Source organism: Mustela lutreola, chromosome 14, assembly GCF_030435805.1.
Source record: "Mustela lutreola isolate mMusLut2 chromosome 14, mMusLut2.pri, whole genome shotgun sequence".
Classification (NCBI taxonomy): domain Eukaryota; kingdom Metazoa; phylum Chordata; class Mammalia; order Carnivora; family Mustelidae; genus Mustela; species Mustela lutreola.
Window position 1 is genome coordinate 17177035 of NC_081303.1, and position 12244 is coordinate 17189278.

At 45.8% G+C, this 12244-nt stretch overlaps 1 protein-coding gene across 1 annotated transcript in view; it reads right to left on the minus strand.

Moving 5' to 3' along the window:
• Positions 1-12244, minus strand: part of STX6 (syntaxin 6) — a 52009-nt gene that overhangs the window by 13040 nt on the left and 26725 nt on the right. The window contains exons 4-6 of the mRNA XM_059146834.1: positions 7361-7423; positions 3175-3300; positions 1586-1692 (exon numbers count right to left, since the gene is read on the minus strand). Of these exons, the coding sequence (XP_059002817.1) occupies positions 1586-1692; positions 3175-3300; positions 7361-7423 (296 nt within the window). The remainder of the gene's footprint in view (positions 1-1585; positions 1693-3174; positions 3301-7360; positions 7424-12244) is intronic.

Consider the following 12244-nt stretch of genomic DNA (forward strand, 5'->3'; position numbering starts at 1 on the left):
ACTTTCCGGGACCTAAAATGTTATGGTTACTGCTTCTTATTTCATGCCCTATGTCCCCACAGGTCTTAGGACAGTTTTTTAAAAAGCTCCCTCTGCTAGTGCCTTAGTGGGCTGTCGGGAAGGAGTGACATCAAGGGTGTGTTTGGTGTGTTCAAGTCACCTCTTTAACTGATGTCTGCCAGGCTTCTCTACCATCTACTGAACCTCGAGGAGGAGTCAGGCAACTAGTCCTTCTCCACCCACAAACTGAAATTTTAGGGGAACAATGCATTTTAGAAATTCAACACACATGCCTAGACTCCCACTCTTACAGCTTCCCTCTAGTCTCCCTGCCTCCAGTCTGGCTCCGCTGCCGTCTGTCATCCAAACCACAGCCAGATGGGTCTGCCCCAAATGTAAACCTGTCCATGGCATCAGTCCCAACATAACCTTCCTGGTTTCCCATCACCCTCAGGAGAGAGAGTTCTAACCTAACCCCTTAATGGGGCTTCAAAGGCCTCCCTGCTCTGTGCTCAGCCTCCCTGTCTTGACTTCTGCAACCCCCCTTTGTCTACACACACCAGACCTTTCCATCCCATGCACTCTCTCACTCTAACCCCCAGGTGACCCTCCCCCGCCCCTCCCCCAGCCACCTTCCACTCATCCTTCAGGTTCTAGTTCCAAACATTTTCTCCAGGACCTGGGCTAAGTCAGGTCCGCAGCTTGAGCTGAGAGAGGGCTCGGACGGCACCACACCCTTCCCCCTTCCGTCTCTGCGCCTCTTAATGACCTGCACCGTCTGCAGAATGTCTGTTCTGTGCAGTAACTGGTCAACTCTGACGGAAGACAGTCTGTTCTGTTCCCTCCTCTGTGGGTACCCAGGACCTCCCAGCAGAACAGATACCAGTCTGAATTTCTGAAGAATGAATGTGTAAGGCTGAATTCAAGACTGTGATAGGAGAGGTTCTGCAATATCCTCGTAGATGGTCTTATTTTTTCAGAAAGAAATCTGTGGAATGAAAGCATTTAAGGATGCTTTTGGTGTCCTACTTCTGAGCACAGAAGGGGACTGTGCTGAAGGAAAAAACAAAGAAACTCAGCTATGTTTTCATCTGCTTTGTTTTTACTTTTTATTTTTGAGAGGGAATTTTTTTTATTAATCAAAGTTAAATTTAAAAACTTTTCTTCGTTAAGTTAAAGTTTAAGATGTTTGACGGAGGAGAGTCACAGGATGACAGAGGGAAGTCAAGCTCCTGTCCTATCCCCGTCAGGACCCAAATCTCCAGGGAGGTTACACAGCCATATCTGTCTCATGTTTCCATCCGTCACAACACTCTGCGAATCCGCTCAGAGGAAGCTGTATCTGCTTTTGCAGGGTGTAAAAATAATCATGAAAATAACTTTGCCCAAACCCTGCTGAAAATTTTATCTGATAAATGTGCTTCTTTGGGGGAGGCTAGTCTGGAAGACAGAGTAAAGATGCAGCTAGATAATTAAAACAGCTTTTGGGTTTACTAGCCATGTAACTGTCAGGCTTTTTAGGGGTCTCCCAAGACGGCTCTGCCCCTCCATTTCACTGCAGCGAGAGGGGGTGTGTCACACTCACACGGCCTGCTCCTCCAGCTCCCCTCCAATGCGCTGGGACATGTTCTTCAGCACCCCGATGCTGCCAGAGACCAGCTCCAACTGCTCATCCTGCTGTTCCACGATCAACTGGTGCCAGAGAAATAGGAAATAAGCAATTAAAATCCATCTTACCTGGTTCCAAGCCCAGTACTCTAGCAGCTGCTAGCTTCTTTGCCAACTTGGGACAATTCTCATTCAGAAGCAAAGCCCAGAAATCGAAGGACCAGACCATCGCCTCTGAGAACACACTGCTCAAAAGGCTGGGTTGTCAAGCTACTGATATTTCCTGCTGATCCAACTTGTGAGCAGTCAGCAGGCCCGGAAACCACCAAGAGCGAGTTACTCTGGTTGGCTCAGGTCCAATGCAGGAATAAGCCAGGGTCAGAAGCACCTGTGCAGTGACCACTGAGACATGGGATGCTGAGGAGAGGAAGGCCACTGCCAGGGCCAAGGTCTCAACCACAACAGACTGCCTCAGCCTGACTACAAGAGAGAGGCTAGCTAATCTGTGAATGCAGGAGAACTGTATGCACAGTCCTGTCCCTCCTCCACAAGGACAAACTAGGGAAGCCCCGTGGCAGTGAGCCGCATCAAGGACAACTACTGAGTGATAAATAATTACTTTTTTTTTTTTTTTTTTTAAAGATTTTATTTATTTATTTGACAGAGAGAAATCACAAGTAGATGGAGAGGCAGGCAGAGAGAGAGAGAGAGGGAAGCAGGCTCTCTGCTGAGCAGAGAGCCCGATGCGGGACTCGATCCCAGGACTCTGAGATCATGACCTGAGCTGAAGGCAGCGGCTTAACCCACTGAGCCACCCAGGCGCCCGATAAATAATTACTTTTAATTGTGGTGTAGCCTCCTCATTTTTTATTAAAAAAAATCTGCTTGATTAATAGCAGTTTAAGTAGACAACTGGTTACACAGACACACTAAAGGAAAAAGAACACACAAACGTAGGTGTATACGTAAAATGTAATATTGAAGAACCAGTAGCTTCAATGGATAATCCTCAAATCCCCAGATACATTATTATCAGCTTCCTTTTTAAACCACAACCCAAATCAAAAGCCACGATGTAAACATAATCAACCTTCCTTTCCTTCTACCCTATAACCTCCACCAACGCAATCTATTTCTACATATAATGGAACCAACAATAATTTGCAATGAAAAAACAAGGACTCAGTTTTTCTGAAAGTGCCTTTGTTGAGATGAACAAAAAACTGAGCATACAAGTGGAGGCGGGGGAAGAGGCTGCTGGGGTGCTTTCTGTGTTCTTGTTTTTGTTTTTAAGTCAATGGCCTTGTCTGTAGGTTTTGGATGTCTGGTCTGCCTTTCCTAAGAGATCTAATCAAGCTTGGTTCTCTTGAAAAGGTCGTGCTCTGAAGAAGGTTTTAAAAACCCTTCATCTACAAAACCGCTGTGCACGTGGACAAAACCGCTGTGCACGTGGACACAGGCAGCTGCAGGGCGAGTGCGGTCCCCCTGGCTGGCACTGGTCACAAAGCCCCCAGGCTGGGGGGACAGAGGGGAGTGCCCCGCCCCCACCCTCGGCTTCTTGGGTACCTGTTGCTGCGCCTGCTGCTCCTCGATGAAATGGGAGTTGGCTAACTGGAGCTCGCGGTCGAGGCGCCCGTATTTGTCTGTCGTTCCCGTGCTCCAGTTCTGGCCACCACTGTCCCCGAGGAGTGCCTGTGAGAGCGGAGCAGGGGGCAGCCGGAGCCGGGGAAACAAGCCATTACTTTCTGAACCAACGCTCTGGCACAGGGGCTCAACGAGTTCACACGCTGCTCACGGTGCACTTTCTGCTGGGTCAGCCCTTGTGCAGTGGTGTGGGCTGCTGCCTGCGTGGCACAATCTCAGGAATGCCAGGAAGGGCACCCGCTGCCTCCCAGCTCTCCCAGGGCAACTCATAAATGGGCTTTGTCCCATGCAAACACGGATAAAGGTCAACGTAAAATCAACAAACGCCCATCTGTATACCGCTTTACGATCTAAAAGCACTTGGTCTCTTCAGGCCAGCTCTAAATTTTTTTTTTTAAGATTTTATTTTATTTTATTTATTTATTTTTTTTAAAGATTTTATTTATTTATTTGACAGAGAGAAATCACAAGTAGACGGAGAGGCAGGCAGAGAGAGAGGAGGAAGCAGGCTCCCCGCTGAGCAGAGAGCCCGATGCGGGACTCGATCCCAGGACCCTGAGATCCTGACCTGAGCTGAAGGCAGCGGCTTAACCCACTGAGCCACCCAGGCGCCCCAAGATTTTATTTTTTATTTGACAGGCAGTTCACAAGTAGACAGAGAGGGAGGCAGAGAAAAAGGAAGGGAAGCAGGTTCCCTGCTGAGCAGAGAGCCCAATCTCAGGACTCGATCCCAGGATCCTGGGATCATGACCTGAGCCAAAGGCAGAGGCTTAACCCACTGAGCCACCCCGGCGCCCCCAGACCAGCTCTCCTAGCACCCTCGGAGGTTCATCAGAGACCCAGAGGTTCTAATCTGACTCCACAGATCAGGAGCCCTTTTCATTCAAGTATGAGCCGGGAAAGTTTCTGCATTTCTTTGGAAGGAGGTGGGAAGAGCTCCCTGGAATGACGAGCCCAGTCACAGCCCCTCACGTACAGGAGATACCAGAACCACCAATGTCTGTTCACCCGAACCCATGAGTCAATCCCCGTGCCTCCTGGCTGGACTAAAAGGCTGCAGGCGTCCCAGACAGGAGCGGGGGCTGCTTCGGAGGCAGGCGGGGCCACAAACCAGCACCTGGCCCTCACGACCCAAGCAAGCACGGGTTCCCATGTCAGAGCTCTTCCCCAGCGTCAGGTTTCCCACTATGAATTCAAGGAAGTTTGCAGCCAGAACAGGATAAGTCTGGAAAAAGGATAAGTCTCCCTTACATGAAGAGGCCGGCCAGGAATGTGAGAGCTCATTCTCGGTAGCGGGCTCTGACCGGGAGCCCCTCGAGCCTGTCTGACCAGGTGGTCAAGGTCAGCGCTCCCGTCAGCCCTGCACAGAGAACCAGAGATGCTGCTGCTACAACACTTCTTCCTTGTGGAGGCACCGGATCTTCTTAGCAGGTACTTCTAATCCCTGGAACTGTCAAAGGCCTCACGGGTTACTCTGTTTTCTGTCTGCAAAGCTTTTCAACAGTCCCTCGATACTGACATGGACCTCCTGGTCTGACATTCAGAGGTGACTTCAGTCAAATAGCCACACAGGGTCGGGTTCGGCAAAGCTCAGGACGCAGAGCCCAAGCTCTGAGGGAGTTCGGAGAGCTGCCAGCAGCCCAGGACCTCAGTCCAGCCAAGAAGCTGGATGGGGACTGTCTCTGGCATAAAGCAGACCCAAGGCCTTTTGTAGATGGCTCTGCCCAACCTGATCATCAGGCTGTCAAGTTTAAAAGATCCTGCTCATTCCGTGGCAAAGACTCTAAGAATCTCTGCGGAGGACACGGAGGCCTAGTGACCATGTTTTCAAGGTCACAAAGTCTATGTGCAGTGCATCACGAGGCTACCCACAGAGAACTGGGGGCTCTACCAGCCTTGTGCACTCCTGGGGTCATAGTCGGGGCTCTTCTTTCTAGTCTATCTGTGGTCTGCACTTAGGCAGACATAGGTCACGCCGGTAAGAGCTATCTATGCTTTACTGTGAAACAGACTAGACGTCACCAGTCTGACCTCAGGAATCTATCTTCATAGAAGGAGGAGAGAGAGGGCCTGGGTGCAGATGCCAGAGTGGAAGGTCCTGGCAAAGCAGAGGCCAGAGCACAGTGCCTCATCCTGGCACGGGGCAGCGAGGCCGACTTGGCCTGCTTGCATGTGACACAGAAAACTGGCCCTGCCATTCCATGGGAATCTGTCCTTTCACTCCATGCCAAAAACAAAATCCCAAGCCATACTCAGAGAGACAGGGTGTAAGTACATATTTTATTTATGATAGTTCAACTTTCACTATCTGGAGAATAAAACAACTCAAGTTCAGCGTGACGGAGGCCTGGTGTTCCCCATGTCACTGTCACAACTGCTTTGAGAGTAGACACGAGAAGGGAGCTGCCGGCCGTGGCCATGCCCTAGCTCCTTTCAAGAGTTAATGCCCAAGGGTCACCTGGGTGGCTTAGTGGGTTAAGCCTCTGCCTTCGGCTCAGGTCATGATCTCTGGATCCTAGGCTCAAGCCCCACATCGGGCTCTCCACTAGGCAGGGAGCCTGCTTTCCCCTCTCTCTGTCTGCCTCTCTGCCTACTTGTGATCTCTGTCTGTCAAATAAATTTAAAAAATCTTTAAAAAAGAAAAAAAAAAAAAGTTTGTGCCCGATATGCTGGGTTTCCCCTGCTGCAATGCTGAGAGGAAGGGAGGGAGACAGGAAGGAAAAACCCCAACAGTGACTTGAAGAATGAAATGCAGGGAAAGGAAACAGGAAAACTAAGTAGGTGATATCCTGAGAGCCCCTCCCTTTCTTTGATCTCTTACTTGTTTTCGGATTCAGTGGGTCAACACCTGCAGGTCTGAATTAAGGATGTACTGATTCCTCGTTAAGGACGATGAACTGTTTCTTAATAGTCTATTAAAAGGGTTATCAGTAACTTGATGGAGTCTGAACAGACCTGAAGTTAAATCTAAATTTTAGGCAACTGTTGTATTTTTTTTTTCTTAAAGGATTTTTATCAGTCAGAAGGGAATTTCTATCCAAAGTGTCTAATTTTAAAAAGATACTTAAGGGACGCCTAGGTGGCTCACTCAGTTAAGCATCCGACTCTTGGTTTTGGCTCAGGTCAAAATCTCAGAGTCCTGGGGTCGAGCCCCACATCAGGCTCCCTACCCAGCAGGGAATCTGCTCTTCCCTCTGCCTCCGTCTCTCCACCCTGCTCACATTCTCTCTCTCTCTAAAATAAATAAAATCTTTAAAAAAAAATTTTAAAAGACACTTAAATTCAAGGACTGGTCTCCTGTAGCTTTTTTTTTTTTTTAAGATTTTATTTATTTGACACAGAGAGAGAGATCACAAGTAGGCAGAGAGGCAGGCAAAGAGAGAGAAAGGGGAGGAAGCAGGCTCCCTGCGGAGCAGAGAGCCCGATGCAGGGCTCGATCCCAGGATCCTGGGATCATGACCTAAGCGGAAGGCAGAGGCTTTAACCCAGAGAGCCACCCAGGCGCCCCTGGTCTCCTGTAGCTTTTATTTTTGATAGGACATTATCTGCCCTGGGGTTTTAAAATCAGGTTTCATAATTTATCTGTAATAACTAACAAAAACTGGACCTCACCTTTAAAAAGTACTTAAAACAATGAAAGGTTTCATTTAACACAAATTAAAGGTGCCACCAATGTCTTTACATAAAATTTCACTTGGTAGACGTTTAGTAAGTTCTACGGGCAATGGAATGGCAGCTAGAGATTTAAAAACAGCTCATGACATAACTGCCCCTCACTGCTTGGGGTCCAGCAGAGAAAAAAGAGAAAACAAGCCATCAGAGCACTTTCCAGAGAGAACGGCTGTGTGCAAGGCCTATAGGGATAAGCAGAGGGAGCTACGGGGGCCCAGACGGGAGAAGCAGAGGGTGTGCGGGAGGGAGGGAAACAGCACCGTGGCCCTGGGGCCCGCGTACCAGACTTGTATAGCACCTGCCAGCCTCCCGCCAGACGCAGCACGTACAGGTCTTCTGGGTGAACACACGGTACACAGACGTCAGCATTTTTCAATTCCAAACATCTAACCATGCGACTTTCTTTGGTTGATACTGTGTTCAGAAGTTCACTCACCTGTCTATTTTTTCGTTCCGCTAATGACTGCACAGATGAAGCCGACATCTGATCCTTCATGTCCTAATGAGACGAGGAGAAGACCAGAAAACGAGTGAAAATAAAATCACGGTTCATGTTTTATAGGCTAACAAAATACACATAGATTATTACGAATTTTTCTAAACAAAAAGACAACATCCTTTAGCTTCTAAGTCTCAGAAACAAAGGAAATAGACACACTCACATTCCTGGACACTGAACTCAAACAGCAAGAAAGGAAGGGAACTCGTATTTCCTGGGTACCTGCCGGGGCCTGCAACACCGTTGTACACTTACACACGTTGTCACTGAATTTTCACAATGACCCTGTGAAGCTGCTATTATTTCCATTTTACAGGTAAGAAGACTTAGATCTAAAAAGGCTAAGGTATTTTCTTAAGGTCACTCAGTCAGTAAATGGCAATCCTGGGGCACAAACACAGAAGTCTGTGTTCAAGGACTAGCCTCTTCACAAACAGAATACATGTGAAAACCACACACTTTAGGATCAAGTCTTTTTACCATTAAACATCAGAGGACACTTTCTAGTATTCTTCTTTTATTTATTTCTGAGTGAGACTCATGTGCAGTACAGACTCCCCTTCCTCCCTGCCCGCCTCCCTTCTCTCCTCCCATAATCTCTGCACCCAAGGCTCATACTCACAATCCCAAGAATAAAAGTCGTATGCTTTACAGACTGGGGCAGCCAGGCATCCCCAGTATGGACGATTTCCAACACAAGAGTGGATTTCTAGAGCAGTACCAAAAATAATCTTGTATGGAAAGAAAAATGAATGGACCCATTACTTAATCTGAAACAAAACACTTTATTAAATATGAACCCTTTTCCTTATATTTAACCCCAACCCAATATACTTTAAAATGATTAGAACTGAATACATGATCACTGTAATACAAATTTTCTTTGGAAAAAAAAAAAAAAGAAAGGCTGCCTGCCAAAATAATTTATAATTTTCTGTTGGCAAGTAGGCTATTTTATAGATGCAAATGTTGAGATATTAGGCTCTTAGAAACTTCTTCCAAGCCCCGTGACAAGTGAACAGCAGATCGAACAGTGCCAGTTTTCGTGATTCCTACTGTGGGGAGTCTGAATCACGACCACCTTGCTTCAGCTTTCCAAGCGCCCATTTCTATGTTTGGCAAATGCTCACTAAAGCCTACTATGCACCCATATGGTACCATGAGCAAGGGAAGGCGTCTGCCCGCACAGGGCAGGTACTGTGGTGGACAAGGGGCGAACAGTAATTCCACAGACACGTCAACAAGGTGCTGGGAAGGAGGGGAGAGAGGGCTGAATTGCATGAGTGATGGACACCACTTTAGAAGGTCGGGGGTTACACTGGAATGGAGATCTGAAGGGCAAGAATGAGCCAGCAACAGAAAGAGCTAAAGGCTGAGAATTCCAGGCAAAGGGAACAGCAAGTACAAAAGCCCAGAGGCAAGAAAAAGCTCAGTGCCTCTAGCTCTGGAGAAGGCAGGCCAGAAAGGCTGAAGGAGCCAACTGTGCGTTCAGGGGTGGGGGAAGAAGGGAAGGGGGGGGGGGGGCATCAGGTGGCTTAGATTTTATCCTGAGGCAGGGGCTGGCAAGCTTTATTTGTAAAGGAGTAGATATTAAGTGTTCAGTCCCTGTCATAGACTCTGTTGTGTATTCTCTAATCACCCTTTAAAAAATGTAGAACTGTTATTGTATGGATCGCAGGCCCTGTGCAAAGGCAATGGGAAGGCCTTGAGGCATTTTAAGCAGGGCCATGGAGTATTCTGGTTCATGTTTTTAGAAGCTCACTTTGGTGTTTCTGTAGAAAAAATGTTAATCAAGCAGAGCAAAGGTAGAGCGATCATTTTCCTATAACCTGTCAGGAAGTACCAATGCTGCCCCAGGTGAGAAAGGCTGCCTGCAGAAGGAGCGAGCTCCCTGCCGTTGGGGGCCTTCAACAAGAGGGTGCCCGAGCCCTTGGAAATGATTCTGGGTGGGCAGCGCATCTGAGGGTTGCTCTGTCTAAGGTCCAACTGACCCAGAAATAGGATTCTCTCCTTATTTCATTCATTCAAACTTCAAAAGATAAAAAATAAAAGCCCATCCACAGACACCGAGAAAAATATACTTAGTAAAAGAAAGTATTCACCGTAAAAACAAAGAAATAGATACTGGTATATATTTTTTAATATATATATTTTTTAATTTATTTATTTGACAGAGATCACAAAGGCAGAGAGGCAGGTGGCGGGGGGGGGGGGCACGTGGGGAGCAGGCCCCCTGCTGAGCAGAGAGCCCAATGCGGGGCTCAATCCCAGGACCCTGAGATCATGACCTGAGCTGAAGGCAGAGGCTTAACCCACTGAGCCACCCAGGTGTCCTAGATACTGGTATATTTAAAACAGAGGGAATTCAGTTATACAAGCCAGAGTTCTTAAATGTGTGAGATTTGCTTGATTCGGTCACAGGAGGCAAAACGCAGGTCTCTTGGATGCCTGGGTGGCCCAGCTGGTTAAGTGTCGGACTCTTGGTTTCCGCTCAGGACGTGATCTCAGGGTCGTGACACTGAGCCCAAGGGCTCTACGCTCAGAGTCTGCTGGAGATTCTTTCCCTTCTTCTCCCTCTGCCTCCCCCAAGCCCCTTGCGCCGACACTGTCTCTCAAATAAATAAAATCTTAAAAAAAAAAAGAAAAAAATGCAGGTCCCTGGAACCCACCCAGATCTATTCAGGCAGACTCTAAGGTCAGCTAACAAGTCCCTGTGTGAGTCTTATGAAGTCTGAGCTGCTCTGGTCTAGATTCTAGAAGCCTGGAAGTGAGCCTGTCACCTAATAAGTATCTTCTAGACTGCATGCTCCCAATAACCAACTAGAGTTTAAGATGACATTTTGAATTAGTCAAATAATAAAAACACTACAATCCTATATGTATTACTAACTATGCAGAGCAAATATCTGAAATGTTTATTGGCTTGGATAATAGATGCTTTAAAAATGCACTTAAGGGGCACCTGGGTGGCTCAGTGGGTTAAAACCTCTGCCTTCAGCTCAGGTCATGATCCAGGGTTCCCGCATTGAGCTCTCTGCTCAGCGGGGAGTCTGCTTCCCTTCCTCTCTCTCTGCCTGCCTCCCGGCCTACTTGTGATCTCTCTATCAAATAAATAAATAAAATCTTTTAAAAAATAAAATAAGAAAAATAAATAAAAATGCACTTAATACATTTTATAAGCCTTTTTTCAAAACAATGAACATTATTTGCATAATGAAAATATCAACACATGTGTATGGAAAAAGTAACCAAAGTTCAAGTAAACTTTGAACTTCAGCTGTAGAATGTGCTTTTGCTGTTAGAAGTCGGGACAATGAGCAGGAATAAAAGATTGTAAAGGGGCAAAAGGAAGCTTCTAGGGGGTGCCGGGACTGCTCTGGAATGCTTCGAGGTGCTATTTCCACGGCTGGGGTCAGTTTATAAACTCTTCACACTGTGTACTTGGGATACATGTACTTTTCTCCATTGTTATACTTCAATAAAAATGGAAAACGAAACAAAACACTACTGTTCTTCAACAATGGCTGGAAGGTAAACTGGACTCTGAGAAAACTTGACATTTTGTATCAAGAGCTATGATATTTGTATTAAATATTCATGACCTTGACCTAGCAATTCCACTACTAGGATTTATTTTAAGAAAACAATATAAAGGGGGTGCTTGGCTGGCTGCGTTGATGCAACTCTTGATCTCAGGGTTGTGAGTTAGAAGCCCACATTGGGTGTGGAGATTACTTAAAAATAAAATCTTTTTTAAAAAAAAGTAAAATATATACCAAAAAAAGGAAAGATGTACACAGCAGATTTATTTATAATATGTAATATGAAAGGAAAAAAAAAAAAAGAAAGAAAAACAGAAATAAGCAGCAGGTCCAAACCAGAGAGTAGAAACTTAGAGTAAACCCAGAATAATATGTCATTACTTTTAAGAGTCTATTTCAGGATCATATAATGGCTACAGACAATACATGAAACTGTTAACAGTGATTATTCCTAGGAAGTGGAATTACAGAATGGGCAGGGGGCATTTTCACCTTTCTCATACAGCAAAATGACTTGCATTTTTAAAACAGCAAGTATGAATTACCTTTAATTTTTAAAAGTAAAATTAAAAAAATGCTTATGATTGCTTAACAGTATGATCAGAATTATGTAAAACACAACTGCCACGTGTTAAGAAAATGACTATGAGAAAACATAACAAAGTTTTGTGTTTATTATTTTGAGCTTAGGTTTCTTTTTCTATTTTTTCTCTTATTAACATTTTTCTAATTTTCTTTAATGAACATACATTACTTTAATAAAATATATGTTGGGGGGAGGGGGCGATTAGCCCCCATGGCCGTGACTTCTCCAAAAGCTGTGTGGCGTGCACCCTGTGTGTGGCCATGGCAGCAGGTAAAGCACTAGGCTTTCACTTCTAGGATGACATTGTTTCTACAGATGCTAAAAGTTGTGAGATACCATGCAGCAGATTATGTTCTTATTAGGATTATGTTTCTACAGATGCTAAAAGTTGTGAGACACCATGCAACAGATTATGTTCTGGTATGATTAATTAGGATTTAAGAATTTTAAGCTTAGTCACTAAACAGTTGTAAGCATTCTGTAATAACCCATCAGGCCAAAAACATACTCAGTTGTCTTTCTAACACATGAAGTTTAAAACCAGCAGTCAAGAAGCAGTACCAATATGATTTGGTTCATCTGCCAAAAGACCAGTACAAGTCCTGGTTATTTACACTCCTGTTCCCATGTCATGGTATCTTCCAGACTGAGTGAATGGGACACTACATATATCCCAGTGCTTCCCACTAAGAG